Consider the following 18,918-nt stretch of genomic DNA (forward strand, 5'->3'; position numbering starts at 1 on the left):
CAGTGACACATGGCCTTGTCACTCGGCCACAGCTGTTCCTGAGTATTCTCAAGGATACTTCTTGTCTTCTTTCTTGCCTCATGAGAACAGGTCTCTCTTGCAAAAGAGATCTTAATCCCGAGATTTCACCTGTGTAAATAAAGGATGAAGATGGCCACAGCCTTTAATAACAAGATTCTGAACTGTTTTAGAAGATGTGAGGTATAGGTTTTTGTATTTCCTCAAGGCTATTGTTGTGTGCAATGCTGTCACAATCCATTTAATTAAACTGAATTCCCTGCAAACATGTGTATACAAAACCGAAGAAACTATTGTTCAAATGTTATACCATGCTTTTCACAGATGTAAGGGATATTTGCTCAATGGCAGTGGTTCTCAGGCTGTGTGTGTGCTTGTCTGTGTTCGCAGAGGTGCGGCGAGTCAGAGGTGGTGGATGAGAAAGGCTCAGTTTCGTCAGGATCTCTTTCGGCGGCCACCCTGCCTGTGTTTCAAGACGTGCTCCTGCAGTTCCTGGACACCCAGGCCCCCATGCTCAGTGAGTCTGCCCTTCACTTCACTAGTAGTCAATTATATTCCCTTATTTGGGTTGTTTGCAGCTGCTTCCCAAATCACACCCTATTCCCTATACTGTGTCTACCCACTCTGCCCAGATTTCCTAACTTAATACATCTGATAAGCACTGAGCTCTCTTGACAGAGCGGTGCGCTTTCTCGCAGAGACTTTTTTGAGGATTCTACATGTTGTGGTGTTCGTCTGCAAAGTTGTTTCCGCTGGTCGCAAAAAGCCAAATTAACATGACACAAACTGAATTGAATGTAAAAGGCTTTGAAAATTAAAAGCTAGCTGTACGCTCAGTGCTCCGTTGATGTTTCACAAATGTTTTTCTGAGAAATCTTTGAAATCGTTCATATGAAAAGTGTATACTAGAATATGAAAATGTCATGACTCAAAATCGATATCTATATTTCCTCTATATTGTTTTATGTCCTCTGGATTTGAGAAGAAAGAAGAGTTCCACTGTGAGCCTTTCCGTTAGCCTTAATTCTTCCACAGCATCCAGCCCAGCTGACTCAATGCTATTTTCCAGATTTCTTTTTTACCACTTTTTTTTCTCTGACCTCAATTGATTTAGTCACTCTAATTTTAGCCATCCTACAAGAGTAAAAATGTTACCAAGTTTTGATTGAACACCTTATATAATGCTCTACTTTTGATTAGGGCCCTTGACCACAGCTCTATGGGTCCTGGTCAAAAGTAGTGCACTATATAGGGAATATAGGGTGCCATTTATGAGCCCGCTAGGCTCTCTGCATCTCCTGATAGTGCTCCTGATTCCAGCACTCTTTTGTACTTAGTCTGCCCAGCGGGTTGAGTTGTTATGCACTACTATGGGTTTGGGACTTGAGCTGTACTGAGCTGGCCTGGTTACACATCCACCATAGTGCTGAAAAGGACAATGGTGAAAAGACAAAATCCACAACAGCACAGTATGGTTCAGGTCAGCAACATAGTGGGAAAAGGGTATAGGTGTTGAGTAGGGTGAAAAGAAAATTCAGGTCAGAAGATTCATGGACACTGTATGGAATAAGCAGAAAATCATGGAATTCCCCACTGGTATTTCTGGAAAACCTGGGAGTTTTTGGAATGTTACCCAAATTTTGCAACCTTAGTGTTGGGTTAGCATGGCACACAGGGTCCTGTGTGGCTCAGTTATCAGAGCATGGCGCTTGCAACGTCACGTTCGATTCCAGCTTTAGCCACCAAATATGAAAATGTATGTGTGCACTACTGTTAGTCGCTTTGGATCAAAGTGTCTGCTAAAGATTATATTATAAAGGTATGACTGGTCTCTTAATGCTTCTAATGCTGGAGTGTATAGTGACAAACTATCCCCATCTGTCCCTTCTCAGCGGAGGCAGGCAACGAGAGCGAGCGTGTGGAGTTCTCTAACCTGGTGCTGCTTTTCTGTGAGCTCATCCGCCACGACGTCTTCTCTCACAACATCTACATGTGCACGCTCATCTCCCGCGGTGACCTGGCCTCTGACTCCCACCTGCCCCGCCCCCGTTCCCCTAGTGATGAGCCTTCAGACGAATCAGAGCGCAAGGAGCAGGATGCAGGCAGCAGCGTCAAGAACGAGGCATGTTATGTGGTGGCAGCTGTGCTAGTGTGCACTATGTATCATTGGTAGTTACTCACTGCTTTTGAATTGATTTTGGAATGAAAGGTGTATTTTCTTTTCTTTATACAGGACACTGGTCTCTCCGAGTCAATGGAGATCGATCACAACTCGAGCGCTAATTTTGATGAGGTAGGTGTATATGCATCATGCCAGTAGAAGTGGGTAGCTAATGTGTACTAGTGAATTCTCTCCCTGGCACAACTACATGGTATTCTTACCTGTGCTCCATCAGACTGTCCCATTGACCTCTGGATAAACTTTCCATGCTTTGTGCAGCCCTATTAATTTGAGCTGTCTCTTGTTTTGTAGATGTTTTCTCCCCCCACTCACTGTGAGTCAAAGGGCAGCCCCTCTCCTGAAAAGCCTGCCCCGGAACAGGAAGGGAAGGGCGCCTGCAAAGACAAGGCCCTGGATCCTGCCTTCCCATTGGTGTATGAGCAGCCCCGCCACATCCAATACGCTACCCACTTCCCCATCCCCCAGGTAAGCAGCCCTGAGAGAGGCTTTGGCTTGCTCAGCTCTAACACACAGATGGAATTCAATCTGGGTCATCAGTGCAACTGTAGACCATGATAGCCCTCTGAGCTAAAGCCCAGGCTCTGGGAGCTTTATAGTTTCAGAAAGTTTACCTATCACCCCAGCAAAGCTTAGTGAACTACCGCTGCTACATTGGCACATGTTGTTTGGTTGTTGGTCTAACTCAAGGCAATTTTAGCCCTTCAAGCTAAAACACACATTTTCAGCTTTCTGCCGTTGCTTTGCACCCAACCTCAACTACATAGTCTATGCACAAATTGACTCACTCCTTCACACAGTTAGCCCTCTAAACAAAAGACAGATCTCAGATGACTCATAACAACTGGGTGGCTCTGTGAACTACCTCCACCATGCATGTATTGACTCATTCCTTGACAGTTAGCCTTCTGAGCTAAAGTCTAGGCATTAGCTATTAGTGCCGACATAAGTCCTCAGATCTCAAGCTATGTGAACTACCTCCACTACATAATGCACAGTGCACACATTGACTGACTCGTCGTCGTCCCCAGGAGGAGAGTGCCAGTCACGAGTGTAACCAGCGACTGGTGGTGCTCTACGGCGTGGGCAAGCAGCGAGACGAAGCGAGGCACGCCATCAAGAAAATCACCAAAGACATCTTGAAGGTGCTCAACCGCAAAAGCACAGCAGAGACCGGTAAGAATAGTACTGCTTCCAGTTCTTATTTGACTCTTGTTTTTAATGACCTCATCTTTGGGCCTTCTGTTTTCCCTGGAGCAATATGGCCTGTGACTTTCTATCTGCCGTTGCTTTTAGAATTTTTCACGTAGAGAGAAAGACTATGCTCGTTCTGGAAACTCCAGACTTTGACATGAATTTGAGCACCAGTCGTGACGTGCAACCATAGATTTATTGAGTGAGGTTGTATATTCCCACAACTCGCAGCAGATGTGCCCCCTGTCTATCACATTACAGATACTGTTTGAGCAGATTGCAGTGAGACGTTATTTTGTTAACTTTGTTTTTGATGGACGCTGTGCCTGTTTTTAGTGCATCACAAATGGCACCCTATTCCCACTACTTAAAGTAGTGCACTATGTAGGGAATAGGGTACCATTTGAGAGACAGTTGCTATTACATCTGCCCCTATCTGATCCCTTCAATAACGTTTCCCAAGTTGAAAACTGTCCTCAGAAACCTTCATATCTCTTCTCCAACACTCTTTCCTCTCTGTTATTCATTATTGAACACAGGATTTTTGACGATTGACTCTAGGGCTAGCATCCTATATTCAATATTCATTTCCATCCTGTCCAATTTCTATGCTAGTAGCTGTAATTTGCTGCCACTCATCTTATCTCTCTTAGCATGTGACATTAACAAGGGTGATTTGAGAAGTTATAATTATGCAGCCTCAAGGGATTTTTTTCTTATGTCATTCAAGTCATTTATGTTCAGCCATATTCCTGCTTAGGAGTTGAGCAGATGGCCTTCTGGTTCAAGCCCATTTCCCTTGTGCTTTGCATAACCTTCTCTGTTCCGTTTTAGATTTTAAGCCATTTGAGCACTGTCATTATAATGTGAACTTCAAAAGTGAGGGGCCTTGAATGTGATTATAATGGGTGCAACCCAAATGGCACCCTAGTCCCTATATATAGGGCACTACTTTTGACCAGAGCCCTAGGGGCCCTGATCAAAAGTTGTGCACTATATATAGGGACGCAACCATTTGTCATCAGTAGAGCTCTAACCTTTTTAGAAAGGGTGTGTGTGTGTGTGTCGCGCGCGCATTCGGAAAGTATTCAGACCCTTTCACTTTTTTCACATTTTGTTACATTACTGCCGTATACATTTAATCCATTGAAGAATATTTTTCCCTCAATCTGCACACGATACCCCATGATGACAAAGCAAAAACAGGTTTAGTAATGTATACAAATAATCACATTTGCATAGGTATTCAGACCCTTTACTCTGTACTTTTTTGAAGCACCTTACAGCATCGGGTCTTTATGAAGCAATTACAGTGTCGGGTCTTCTTGGATATGACGCTACAAGCTTGGCACACCTGTATTTGGGGAGTTTCTACCATCACTGCAGATCCTCTCAAGCTCTGTCAGATTGGATGGGGAGCGTCGCTGCACAGCTATTTTCAGGTCTCCAGAGATGTTCGATCGGGGTTCAAGTCCGGGTTCTGGCTGGGCCACTCAAGGACATTCAGAGACTTGTCCTGAAGCCACTCCTGCGTTGTCTTGGCCATGTGCTTCGGGTCGTTGTCCTGTTGGAAGGTGAACCGTCGCCCCAGTCAGGTCCTGAGCGCTCTGGAGCAGGTTTTCATCAAGGATCTCTCTGTACACTCTGTTCATCTTTCCCTCAAGCCTGACTAGTCTCCCAGTCCCTGCCGCTGAAAAACATCCCCCCAGCATGATGCTGCCACCACCACCATGTTTCACTGTAGGGGATGGTGCCAGTTTTTCTCCAGACGTGACGCTCGTCATTCAGACCAGAGAGTTCAATCTTGGTTTTATCCGACCAGATAATCTTGTTTCTCATGGTCAGAGTCCTTTAGGTGCCTTTTGGCTAACTCCAAGCAAGCTATCATGTGCCTTTTACTGAGGAGTGGCTTCCATCTGACCGCTCTACCATAAAGGCTTGATTTGTGGAGTGCTGCAGAAATAGTTGTCCTTCTGGAAGGTTCTGTCAGAATGACCATCGGGTTCTTGGTCACCTCCCTGACCAAGGCCCTTCTCCCCCGATTGCGCAGTTTGGCTGGTCGGCCAGCTCTTGGAAGAGTCTTGGTGATTCCAAACTTCTTCCAATTAAGAATGATGAAGGCCACTGTGTTCTTGGGGACCTTCGATCCTGCAGAAATGTTTTGGTACGCTTCCCCAGATCTGTGCCTCGACACAATCCTGTCTCTGAGCTCTATGGACAATTCCTTCAACCTCATGGCTTGGTTTTTGCTCTGACTTGCCCTGTCAACTAGGGGACCTTTATATAGACAAGTGTGTGCCTTTCCAAATCATGTCCAATCAATTTAATTTACCACAGGTGGACTCCAATCATGGATGATCAATGGAAACAGGATTCACCTGAGCTGAATTTCGAGTCTCATAGCAAAGTGTCTAAATATGTATGTAAATAATGTATTTCTGTTTTTTATTTTTAATACATTTGTAAAAAACTGTTTTCGCTTTGTCATTGTGTGTAGAATGATGAGGAAAACCTTTTAATCCATTTTATAATAAGGCTGTAACGTAACAATGTGGAAAAAGGGAAGGGGTCTGAATACATTTGAGTGGCCTTTTATTGTCCCCAGCACAAAGGAGAAATGCTCACCAACAGGGATGTGCACAAAATTCGAGAGCAATGAGCTTTCTGTGCGTATGAAACATGTTTTGAATTTATTAATTCAGCTCATGAAACATGGGACCAACACTTTACATGATGCGTTTTCAATATTTTGTATTTGTCTCTTCTCTGTCAGGAGGAGAGGAAGGACAGAAGAGGAAGAGGACTAAGCCTGAGGCCTTCCCCACAGCAGAGGACATCTTCTCCAAATTCCAGCACCTCTCCCATTTTGATCAGCACCAGGTCACCTCTCAGGTTAGACACCCCCCCATAGCTGTCCAGTCTCATTGTTTTAAGTGTGCTCCAAAACTTGCTATTGGAATCCTCTGAAATTATTCGGTAAAAATCGATACTTATGATATGTCCGCCATTCAATTCTTCTGAGGTACAGTTAAATGATTTTCATAAAACAATGTCTTTAATGGCAAACTGTTATTTTCAATTACTTTAATACTAAAGTATACAATGTTATGGATATTCAGTTATGTTTTTACTGTAGGCCTGTGTAGTAGTGATGAAGTTCGGCTCTTTTTACTGAAGTCTTTTTGACTCGTTCAGTCAAAATAACCAATCTTTTGACTAATTTAATTAATTTGAGTCAGTAATGCGAAGCACATAGGACCCCCTACCGGGAACGATGGACCTGAAAACAACTCGAAAGAGTTATGATCAGGTTTGGAAATTAACATCCGCCAGATGCGGGTAGATTTTGTCATTGGTGGGTAAGAATTTATATTTTACCAGCCATGTTGGCGGGTGGTCACACAGAGCATTTGGAAATGGTTTTGAAAAATCCAAGCCCACATGTAAATGTTGGTCCAATTGTCAAGAAAGGCTACTAAAGTGTGCCTTTGTCCTCGTGTTTCTTGGCTAGTTACATCGTTCTGTTCACACACTAGGTTTTTCAATGTTTGAGTTTGCTGTAACTGTCTGCTGAAGTCTGAGTATTTTTTTTCATCACAGAAAAGCAAGTGCCCAAATTACGCCTAACCCGTATGGTAATGGGCCTAACCCGTATGGTAATGGGCCTAACCCGTATGGTAATGGGCCTAACCCGTATGGTAATGGGCCTAACCTGTATGGTAATGGGCCTAACCCGTATGGTAATGGGCCTAACCCGTATGGTAATGGGCCTAACCCGTATGGTAATGGGCCTAACCCGTATGGTAATGGGCCTAACCCGTATGGTAATGGGCCTAACCCGTATGGTAATGGGCCTAACCCGTATGGTAATGGGCCTAACCCGTATGGTAATGGGCCTAACCCGTATGGTAATGGGCCTAACCCGTATGGTAATTGCCTGTCCCTTTTAAAGGTCCATCTGACGTTTGTTTTTGTCTCACCTTATGATTGAGCATGGATCACTCCCCCAAAAATATCAGAGTAGATCCCCCAACTAATACTAATAAATAAGCTGTATCACTCAGTCTTTTGTAGCAGGGTATGCACTTTGTTGATTCTTGATGTTCAGTTGTAAAACTGTTTATCTGTTTTAACATTATTGGTTAAAAGATGCAGGTCACAAAAGTGAAATGAAGAAATATACCCCATTTACTTCTTACTAGTAATTCATTAGAAAGCATGCTCATCTGTTTTTTGGTATAATTATGAAGGAAAAAATATTTGGGCTGGTAAAAAATCTGAGTGGCCGGTAGATTTTTTAAAATCTACTTGCCACAGTGGCTGGTGGACCAAAAAGTACATTTCCAAGCCTGATCATGATTCTACGAGCATGGCGTTCACCATAGGGGCTTATTGGAGCTGTCATTTGTGACAGACTTGTAAAAGTGTGCTTTAAACTATGTATATTTGTTGATTGCTAGGCATACAAATACGATTATTTATGAATGGCTTTGAAACAAGGTCTAGTTGTGGCCGCAACCAGACTAGATTGTGAAATACTCTTGGCGGAATGCATTGACTACTGTCAGGGTAATAAGTATCCTGACAACTCGCATTAAATTCTTCCGCTGCTCTGTTGTTCGCTACATACTGTACATCCCATTGCTGAGAAGAAATGAATATGTGTGGTGTAGCGTTTGGCCAGAGCAAGGAGTCTGGGTAGTCAGGCAAGGTAATAAGCACAGTCGTTCGCTAATTGAAGCCCCCCAAACGATTCGAGTTTGTTGAGCAGAGGCTGAGGCTTTTGGTTCTTCAAAGCTGTGTCCATCATAACATTAAATTATCAATTATTTGCAGTCATTCTTGCTCCAATGCGATCAATTATCAGTTCTGAACACAGTGGCGTGTATTCATGCATGCTCAGGGAAGCCAGGCTTCCCACAAAAAAATTACCAATAGGATTTTTAAAATGTTTAATCTTTCGTCTGTTTCATAATTTCCCTTTAATTCACAAGAGGCTGAATGTATCTCACAGGAGGAAGCATCTGAGAGAGCGAAACAGTGCCCCTCTGTCTCTCTACGTGTAGGCCATCGATCTGATGCTGTCTGGTCCAAATGCTTTTGACATTGTTACCGCCCGTAGCATTAAAGACAAGGGATGCCTGCGATCATTTGGCCTTGGCTTCCCCAGTGATTTTACCCACCCACCGCTACTGTCTAAACATGTCTTTTTCTTCTCTATGACCTATTGTCCTGCGCGCATATGACCAACAGTTGGTGGTCGGAGCACGTCTCTGGAGCACGTCTCTGGAGCCGCTGAGCCAGAGGAACATGTATTAATCTTACTGTAGGACTCATTGTGGCCTGCAGGTCAAACAAATGAGTCACTCAGGGGGAAAAAATCATGACTGAAGTCAGTAAAAAGTGTTGTTCCAAAATAACTCAGAACTGCACATCACTACTGTGTAGAGGTAATAATGCTGTTGGCCTTCTCTCTGACTAGGTGTCCAGGAATGTTCTGGAACAGATCACCAGCTTTGCCTTAGGGATGTCCTATCACCTGCCCCTGGTCCAGCATATCCAGTTCATCTTTGACCTCATGGAGTACTCCCTCAACATTAGTGGCCTCATCGACTTTGCCATTCAGGTATAGCTTTGTCTCTAATGTCAAGGAATATAATCACAGCATTTAATTCCACTTCTCGTAGTTATACAGTAATATTTCCTTTGTCTACTCTTATGCCTGAGTCTGCTTCTCTCTCACCGGTTTCTGTTAGTGGTTGTTTACTGCTGTTCTCCCCTTGATGCTTTAGTATCATTTGTATGAATCATCATTCTATAACCAACCTTCTGTCTCTTCCCCGTGCGTTTGTGTGTATCTAGCTGCTGAATGAGCTGAGCCTGGTGGAGGCAGAGCTGCTGCTCAAGTCATCCAGCCTGGTGGGTAGCTACACCACAGGTCTGTGTCTGTGCATCGTGGCCGTGCTGAGGAGGTACCACTCCTGCCTCATCCTCAACCCAGAGCAGACGGCACAGGTCTTTGATGGGTAAGTCTTACAAGCTTAACCCTTAGGCTTTAGCCAGACTGCTCCGTTGAGAACGGACACCAAATTAGAAAGGGTGAATTTTGGTCTGTGTGCGTGCTCCTCTTTTCTAATTGGCTAATGTAGCCGTCGGCCTGTCAAAAAAGTTCAACTCATCTGAACTTTTTGTTCGTTGACCGACAACGTGCGACTCCCATTGAGAAAGCATTGGAAATCACGGATATGGATAAAATCTATGGGCCAGTTTGGCCGCGCCCTTAACCATTCACCACTATAGCCTGGGTGCTAATGTTATCTAAGCCTTAACCCTTCACCTCTATAGCCTGGGTGCTAATGTTATCCAAGCCTTAACCATTCACCTCTATAGCCTGGGTGCTAATGTTATCCAAGCCTTAACCATTCACCTCTATAGCCTGGGTGCTAATGTTATCCAAGCCTTAACCATTCACCTCTATAGCCTGGGTGCTAATGTTATCTAAGCCTTAACCATTCACCTCTATAGCCTGGGTGCTAATGTTATCCAAGCCTTAACCATTCACCTCTATAGCCTGGGTGCTAATGTTATCCAAGCCTTAACCATTCACCTCTATAGCCTGGGTGCTAATGTTATCCAAGCCTTAACCATTCACCTCTATAGCCTGGGTGCTAATGTTATCTAAGCCTTAACCATTCACCTCTATAGCCTGGGTGCTAATGTTATCCAAGCCTTAACCATTCACCTCTATAGCCTGGGTGCTAATGTTATCCAAGCCTTAACCATTCACCTCTATAGCCTGGGTGCTAATGTTATCCAAGCCTTAACCATTCACCTCTATAGCCTGGGTGCTAATGTTATCCAAGCCTTAACCATTCACCTCTATAGCCTGGGTGCTAATGTTATTCAAGACTTAACCATTCACCTCTATAGCCTGGGTGCTAATGTTATCCAAGCCTTAACCATTCACCTCTATAGCCTGGGTGCTAATGTTATCCAAGCCTTAACCATTCACCTCTATAGCCTGGGTGCTAATGTTATTCAAGCCTTAACCATTCACCTCTATAGCCTGGGTGCTAATGTTATCCAAACCTTAACCATTCACCTCTATAGCCTGGGTGCTAATGTTATCCAAGTCTTAACCATTCACCTCTATAGCCTGGGTGCTAATGTTATCCAAGTCTTAACCATTCACCTCTATAGCCTGGGTGCTAATGTTATCCAACCATTCACCTCTATAGCCTGGATGCTAATGTTATCCAACCATTCACCTCTATAGCCTGGATGCTAATGTTATCCAACCATTCACCTCTATAGCCTGGATGCTAATGTTATCCAACCATTCACCTCTATAGCCTGGATGCTAATGTTATCCAACCATTCACCTCTATAGCCTGGATGCTAATGTTATCCAACCATTCACCTCTATAGCCTGGATGCTAATGTTATCCAACCATTCACCTCTATAGCCTGGATGCTAATGTTATCCAACCATTCACCTCTATAGCCTGGATGCTAATGTTATCCAACCATTCACCTCTATAGCCTGGATGCTAATGTTATCCAACCATTCACCTCTATAGCCTGGATGCTAATGTTATCCAACCATTCACCTCTATAGCCTGGATGCTAATGTTATCCAACCATTCACCTCTATAGCCTGGATGCTAATGTTATCCAACCATTCACCTCTATAGCCTGGATGCTAATGTTATCCAACCATTCACCTCTATAGCCTGGATGCTAATGTTATCCAACCATTCACCTCTATAGCCTGGATGCTAATGTTATCCAACCATTCACCTCTATAGCCTGGATGCTAATGTTATCCAACCATTCACCTCTATAGCCTGGATGCTAATGTTATCCAACCATTCACCTCTATAGCCTGGATGCTAATGTTATCCAACCATTCACCTCTATAGCCTGGGGGTGCTATTCAATAGCATTGCGTTATTGGATGCAGAAACAGTCGGGTACCTAAGCTGCCAATAAACCCGCCTCTGTTTTTTTTACAGACCTGGGTCATAAAAATTGTAGCTAAATCAAATACGCCCCTCAAATACTTTGAAGTGTGCACTTTTGGAACTATTCCATTGGTGCCCTTGTATCCTGCACTCGATTCAACCTGTCTTCTGTAACTCATTTAGTACAGAAAGCTTTCTGTCCTTTGTTGTTTTGCATTGTGTTTTAATACTATTCATTGACCAGGTTGCGCATCGTGGTAAAGTCGGGGGTGAACCCAGCCGACTGCTCCTCAGCCGAGCGCTGCATCCTGGCCTACCTGTACGACCTCTATACCTCCTGCTGTCACCTAAAGAGCAAGTTTGGAGAGATCTTCAGGTAAAACAACATGGACTAGCAACTGTTCAATGCAGTTTTATTGTATACTGTAGTTTCCCTGTGATGTTTAAGGGGGCCAAGTCATGTTACATGCTAATATTGTGTTGAAAGTAAAATATTTTGCCCCACATGGTAGCCATATAATGATAGGCGAACCAATCGGTGTCCTTTCTCTCCCTCTTTTGTCCAGTGAGTTCTGCTCCAAGGTGAAGAACTCCATATACTGTAACATCGACCCGTCTGACTCCAACATGCTGTGGGACCCTGTGTTCATGATGGAGGCCATCGCCAATCCGTCGGCCCACAATTTCAACCACAGCATGGTGGGTAAGATCCTCAATGACAGCCCCGCCAACCGCTACAGCTTCGTCTGCAACGTGCTCATGGACGTGTGCGTGGACCACAGGGACCCCGAGAGGCAAGCATTGTTTTTCTATAAAACCATTATCAATAATTGATTGTTGATACGTCCAGATGCATTGAAACAATACATGATTCTTGTCAACTCACCAGGTATACGCATCTTACCTTAATTCAATAGTAAGGTGTTACGAGTTTAATGTCTATCTTTGCAGGGTGAATGACATTGGGATCCTATGTGCGGAGCTGACTGCCTACTGTCGCTCTCTGAGTGCTGAGTGGCTGGGCGTCCTCAAAGCCCTCTGCTGCTCCTCCAACAACGGCAACTGTGGCTTCAACGACCTCCTGTGCAACGTGGACGTGAGTGTTCACACTCGCAGCACACACACACACCTTGCAATAGCCTTGCGCCTCTCTCTCTGCACCAATTAATGTGCATGGCTCACTCAGGCTCTGAGAGGCACGGGTTAGAGGGGAACACTGACAGTTACATTCCAATAATTAGCAGTTCACATCAAATGTGAACATTTATTCTCTCTTCTGTCTCAGGTCAGCGATCTCTCCTTCCATGACTCTCTGGCCACCTTCGTAGCCATCCTCATCGCCCGCCAGTGTCTTCTTCTGGAGGACCTGGTCCGTTGCGTAGCCATCCCCTCCCTCCTCAACGCTGGTAAGAGCTCCTCTGTCAGCCCCAGACCCGTAGCCAGGGTCCTGTTCATTAGGCACCTAATGGAAGAAAATGAACTGAAACATTGAGGGACTACCTGGACTTGTCCAATAAGAAATGTACTAGAGCTGGGTGATATGGCCAATCTCATATTCCGATAACGATACATATCATGATATAGCACATTTTCTGTCAATTAAATGAACGTTTATATAAAATGACAATGTTAAGGGTTATTTCTTTTTACATTTTGAATTATACTCAAACAAATAAAAAGGTACTTATTCATATTTGATTATTTTATTTAGGACCTGTGCAAATTTTCAATTAAGCATGTAACAAAATATGAATGTATGAAATCTATAAAGGTGAATAGAAAACACTTAAACTACAGTTGCAAACAAAATAAATGTAGGCCTTTGGGGGGCATGCTTGTTTTGCATGTTATTTTGGCATTAATACGTGTCACATCAATTTGGTACCTTGGGTTGAGTGTTAGCACCAACTCACGAAACCCCCGTTTCTCGACCGTGTAAATTGGGGCCGTGTCTTTGCAGATGTAAGTTGTAACGGCAGCTGTTATCTCCTTCCATCTTGGTGATTCTTTGCCATATGGTGTGCCGCGGGCAAAAGCCTCTTTCAACGTCTGAGTCGAGGGTTTGTTTTGAGCACTCGTCTGTACTTTTTGGGGTCTTATCCGTAGACTCTCTCCGTACTGGTTTACATGATTCTTGCGTAGGTGGTAAAATAGGTTAGTGGCGTTTCAGCCTGTTCTCGGGACCGGCCTGAGGCATATTTTGCAGTGGACGGTTTTCTGGTCCGTGTCAGACTTTTCATACCCAAACCACATCCATGCGCCCGAAGTTGCCTCTCTTTTAGGAACGAGCTCTGTGTCACGTAGACTCTCTTCCATGTTTGTTTGTGTTACAAATTTGTGTGGAAGAACGCAAAGCGTCGTCCAATTGACGAAAAATATTGCCGTAAAGAATGTGATTTGCGACACAACGAAATAAAGGCTAGAGCACAATATGAAACGATAGAAAAACGTCTATCGTCACACGATATACATTGTCATATCGCCCAGCCCTAAAATGTACATTTTCACTTTTTGTTGGAAAACGTTTTCAAGCTCATGCCCCAATGAATACCACCCAGACTTTAACTCACAGATCCTCAGGTCCAAGTCTCTTCACAGGATCTATATTTAATGTAGCCTAGCTACCCAGCCAACAGGTCCTGTTAGAAATGATTGAATGGTACACTGAGGCCTGCCCTGCCTGAATGCCTCTCCTGGTTCTGAAGGAACTCCCTGCCCCATAATGCATTGCTTGCTTCTTCTGTCTGAGAGGGAGGCATATGCCACAGTGTGTTTGATCCCTCTCTGCAGTTTGTGTGCACATGCGCTGTGGCTAGTCAAGGCTGCCCCTTGCCCAGACAAGGCCTCATTCAGCCTGTTTTCAAAGTCCCCTGTGGGCGTTAGTTACCACGCGTGCTGCCAGACAACCCCCTCTACCCTCCCCTTCTCCTCAGCCAGCAGTTCAGCTATGTGTCGAATTCTTGTTTGGCGACACTCCTTCGCAGCCAGGCTCTGAAAATGGCACTTAGTATCTGGTACTCCTTGAAAGTCAATTTAGGACACCTTCCAAGTTCTTCAAGCGCTTCTGTTCTCTGTAGTTGGCTGTGTTATTCATTTGCCATGTCATCTTGACAACTTGAAGCTCAAGGCTGTTAGTGTAAAGTCTATATATTTTTTTGGGTCATACTGGCCCATTCATTATGTATTAGAATTTTGTTTAAATTTGAAAAATGTGTCTTTGCTAAAGCAGTTTTAATCCCCTTCAGATTCAGTGTTGAGGGTGTGTGTGTACCCGTCTAACCTACCTCTCTACCGCTCTCTGTGTCTCTCCCCCCAGCCTGCAGTGAGCAGGACTCTGAGCCCGGAGCCCGTCTGACCTGCAGAATCCTGCTGCACCTCTTCAAGACCCCCCAGCGCAACCCCTGCCCCCAGGATGGAGCCAAGTCAGGTACACACCCAGCAAGCCCCCCCCCCCACACACCCATTTGAACCCACATCGGATCAAATGTTAATTAATTAATAAAGGCTTTGATTTAATGATTGTTTTAAAGATACAATTTTATATTTTGCAGATAAATCTTCTGTTGGGATCCGGTCGTCGTGTGACCGTCACCTTCTGGCTGCCTCACAGAACAGCATAGTGGTTGGAGCTGTTTTTGCTGTCCTAAAGGCCGTCTTTATGCTGGGTACAACTCTCAGTATTATGCTATTATTTTGTCCTTAAAGTTGCATACAAGTCCACTTTGACAATTGAATGTGATTAGATTGATATAGTTATTAAATGTCTATCTATTACAACTGGTCACCAGTAAGACCACATAACTCTTAAGTTATATATTTTGTAACATTTTATCTCCATCTCTCTCTAGGCGATGCAGAACTGAAGGGATCGGGATTCTCTCACCCCGCCGGCCTCGACGACATCGCCGACGACGACATGGGTTCCAAGAAGTCGGGCGGCCGCACCGTCTCCATAGAAACGGCCAGCCTGGACGTGTACGCCAAGTATGTGCTGAAGAGCATCTGCCAACAGGTGAGAACATGAGAAAGAAGGTTATGGTTCACACCAGGGTTACATTTTTCCCTCACACCAGAAGCTGCATATTTCCGAATGCAGTAATGTCCAGGTGTGGAGTCCATTTCATTACAGTTTCATTTCAGTCAATCCAGGAAGTAAACTGAAATTCACATTTTTTTTATTGAAAGCTACTGGAATTTCTGTTCACTTCCTGAATTGAAATGGAATTGACCCCTTCTCTGGTAATGGCACTCTATTTCTATGCATGTAATCCTATCCGATAGTCTAAATCCAAATAGATAACTTTTGAAAACGGGTCCCTGGTGCTCTCATGAGAGGCAAGGTTGACGACCCCCCCCCCCACCTGTTAGTCTGTTATTTTCCTCCACAACACCAACAATTACAAACTTGAGTCCTGACCACTACTTCTGTTTTCCACAGAGAAGCACATTGTTTAGTGGTAGTTGCTGAATGTCGACAGGTGCTAGTCATTGTAAATCTCAATTTGCTTTTACCATAAATAAAAGCAGTGTGTGCCTAGCTGTTGTTAACATATTGTGTACAGTGGAAAAACAAACTCAAAGTATTTTTAAATTGATGTAGTGATTTATTTTTAATTTTTTCATATGATACAATTAGGAATTTTCTAATTATGATTTTAATTTTGATTCTCTTTCTGCATTGACTGAATTGAAAACTGAATTAACCCAAACCCTATTCAGTATATACCCCTTGGTGATCTCTCTCTCTTCACCCATCTCTCCTGCTGTCCTTCTCCATCAGGAGTGGGTGGGCGAGCGCTGTCTCAGGTCCCTGTCGGAGGACAGCAGTGCCCTGCAGGACCCGGTGCTGGTCAACATCCAGGCCCAGCGGTTGCTGCAGCTCATCTGCTACCCCCACCGCCAGCTGGACAGTGAGGAGGGGGACAACCCCCAGAGGCAGCGCATCAAACACATCCTCCAGGTCAGCCCACACAAGCCCTATGCACTGACCACAGGGCTGCGTTCAGCAGGGCACAATGTTGTGGAACATTCAGATAAAAACATTGTGGAACAAACATGCCTTTCTGTAATGTAGAATAAGGAAACATTACATTTCTGTCTGTGCTGAATGTTGCCCTGGCAACAGACAGCACTTCTCATGGGCAGAGTAGACTTTTCACTTTTCCATCAAGGGCAGCAGATGTATGACCGAAAAGCTTTTTCTGGAAATTGCTTTGAAATGGTTTTTTGAAGCCATCAAGGCAAGTTGTAAGTGAATCAGTGTCAGCCCTAGATGATCCTTGGGGATGGCTGAGAGCACAGCAGAAAGACGCACACGCCACATTCATTAGAAATGGGGGGGGTTGTGGGTGCTAGAATGAATCAGTCGGTGAACTGTCTCTGAACCCCTGCCTTAGCTCAGCAGACCACATTAGGGTACGTGAGTGTTCTGAGTTTTGTGAATGGCATTACTGCCATCTGCTGACTAAAGCGCCGCTACAGGGAGAGTGGAGCTAAAGGTCTCTGAGTATTTAACTGCTTGGAGATGATTGTGGTGTATAAATGTCTAAAAGTGGTGTCCTATCCTCCGGCCTCTAGAACATGGACCAGTGGACCATGAGACAGTCATCCCTGGAGCTGCAGCTTATGATCAAGCAGAGTACTAACAACGTAAGTTATCAAACTCCAGTGTCCTGTAAGGCCCTGAAAACACTCACAACACTGCCATCTAGGCACAATTAAGCATTTTAGTTTTTTTTCTAAATAAAATATTGATTTAGAATACAATCCATCTGTAAAGTTCAAGTGTGCCTTTAATTCAATTAAGTACATTGAGATATAATATTAAAGTGGATTATGTCATAACCCTTCATAACTGTAGAATGTGGTGATAATGGCAGCCATCTTGTTCAGGGATCAATTCCCTGTGATTGAGGTTAAGTGGACGAACTCGTCTTCCTTGTCTCCCTGCAGGAGCTGTACTCCTTATTGGAGAACATCGCCAAGGCCACTATCGAGGTGTTCCAGAAGTCAGCGGAGATGAACTCCACCAACCTCTCAGGGAACGGGTCAGCCGGCGCCGGAGGTTCTGCCTCCAACAGCAACAACCCAAGCAAGAAACCAGTGTTGAGGTATGTGTGACCTTTCTAAATTCTCCCTCCCATTTTAAAAATAGGCAGACTGTGGAACTGTAGGCAACCTCTCCCGTCCCACCCCCCTGAATCCTTTTTCACCAGAGCTGAAGATCTGAATCACGTTCTGCGCATGGGTTTCTTTACCTCTACTTTACACACACATTTCTGTGGTCACCCTCCCTTCACAAGTCTCACTGTCAATCGTGAATGATAATTCTTCATGTTTTACTGGTGAAATGTCCATGCAGCAGCTGCATAACAACTATTTGATCTCCATCAGTTTCATGGGGATATGCATTTAGATCTTGAGTTATACAGTGTTTCAAAGTAGGTACAGTGAGTACATTTTAGAGCATGGTGTTAAACTGAAGCATACCTGTGTTTTTAGTTTCAATCAAAGCACATATTTTGCCTGGTGATGTCTGCTTTTGAGTTTTGGTCATGCTATTATATTCACTTCTGTTATGTAGAATACTTTAATCTTTCAAACATGGATTTTACTTTATTAAACAAGCACCATTCGCCTGAGTAGCCTGAGCATGTGCAGGTTTCTCATAAAGTAAAGATACTCGCACATGCGGAGAAGCTTCTGGGCCTTTAGCTGTCGGAAAGAGGGGTCCAGAAAAGTTGGATCCGCAGCCACCGTAAAAAATATGTAGGAATATTGAGTTATCGGAGAAAACACATGGTAAAATGGTTATTTGCAATCTTATTATTTGATTATAACTTTTTGTTGAAATGCATTGAAACAAGCATGGATCATAGGTACTACCAATTATCAAATTTCAACCAGAAAATATCCATTGTTTTCATATTATCTCTTTTGGTGAAACCATTTGAATCCCCTAAAGTGGGGGTCGGCATCAGGTGGTCCGCGAGCCAAAACCGCCCTGCTAGTGAATGTTTTTAGCCCCCTGAAGATTTCAGTAAAAACTATAAAACCGGTGCGCCTGGCACCTACTACCATACCCTGTTCACTTAACTTTTGTCTTTCCCATTCACCCTCTAAATAACACGCATACACAATCCATGTCTCAATTTACGTTGATTTGAAGTGGATTTAACAAGTGACATCAACAAGGGATCATGGCGTTCACCTGGTCAGTCTGTCATGGAAAGGGCAGTGTTCCTAATGTTTTGTGCATTCAGTGTAGAGAATCTTTCTAAGGATTTTAGTTTTTAGGTAAAAAAAAAAGATATCACCAGGTATTCAGCTAAAAATATGTTTCATTTTGGAAATCTGTTCCCAAATATTCAATGAATAAAAAGAGACGTGGTCGTGTCTCAATGAAATCAAGGTATGAAATTGTTATCAAATACAATCTCTTATTGGGCTTAGTTGTGGTCAATTTTCAGTGTAGAAATATTATAATTATGTTCTGGCCCACCGACCATCCGCTGTGACACAAATCATCCTGTGGCTGAATCTAGTTTCCTTCCCCTAAGCTAA

The 18,918-nt window shown here is 43.9% G+C and overlaps 1 protein-coding gene and 1 long non-coding RNA gene across 2 annotated transcripts in view; one reads left to right on the forward strand and one right to left on the reverse strand.

Moving 5' to 3' along the window:
* LOC106604460 (mediator of RNA polymerase II transcription subunit 12) overlaps positions 1-18,918 on the forward strand; it is a 44,785-nt gene that overhangs the window by 12,649 nt on the left and 13,218 nt on the right. Inside the window, exons 12-29 of the mRNA XM_014199094.2 lie at positions 409-535; positions 1,911-2,140; positions 2,252-2,311; positions 2,492-2,665; positions 3,229-3,373; positions 6,165-6,283; positions 8,874-9,017; positions 9,254-9,417; positions 11,600-11,731; positions 11,922-12,149; positions 12,307-12,451; positions 12,641-12,761; positions 14,672-14,782; positions 14,907-15,020; positions 15,204-15,367; positions 16,136-16,315; positions 16,933-17,004; positions 17,308-17,465. Of these exons, the coding sequence (XP_014054569.1) occupies positions 409-535; positions 1,911-2,140; positions 2,252-2,311; positions 2,492-2,665; positions 3,229-3,373; positions 6,165-6,283; positions 8,874-9,017; positions 9,254-9,417; positions 11,600-11,731; positions 11,922-12,149; positions 12,307-12,451; positions 12,641-12,761; positions 14,672-14,782; positions 14,907-15,020; positions 15,204-15,367; positions 16,136-16,315; positions 16,933-17,004; positions 17,308-17,465 (2,588 nt within the window). The remainder of the gene's footprint in view (positions 1-408; positions 536-1,910; positions 2,141-2,251; positions 2,312-2,491; positions 2,666-3,228; positions 3,374-6,164; positions 6,284-8,873; positions 9,018-9,253; positions 9,418-11,599; positions 11,732-11,921; positions 12,150-12,306; positions 12,452-12,640; positions 12,762-14,671; positions 14,783-14,906; positions 15,021-15,203; positions 15,368-16,135; positions 16,316-16,932; positions 17,005-17,307; positions 17,466-18,918) is intronic.
* LOC123743084 (uncharacterized) lies at positions 11,752-14,156 on the reverse strand. The gene is made up of 2 exons (XR_006769838.1): positions 13,241-14,156; positions 11,752-12,817 (listed from the first exon to the last, which is right to left on the reverse strand). It is a non-coding gene; the product is annotated as an uncharacterized lncRNA (long non-coding RNA).

Source organism: Salmo salar, chromosome ssa05 (assembly GCF_905237065.1).
Source record: "Salmo salar chromosome ssa05, Ssal_v3.1, whole genome shotgun sequence".
NCBI classification, from domain to species: Eukaryota; Metazoa; Chordata; class Actinopteri; order Salmoniformes; family Salmonidae; genus Salmo; species Salmo salar.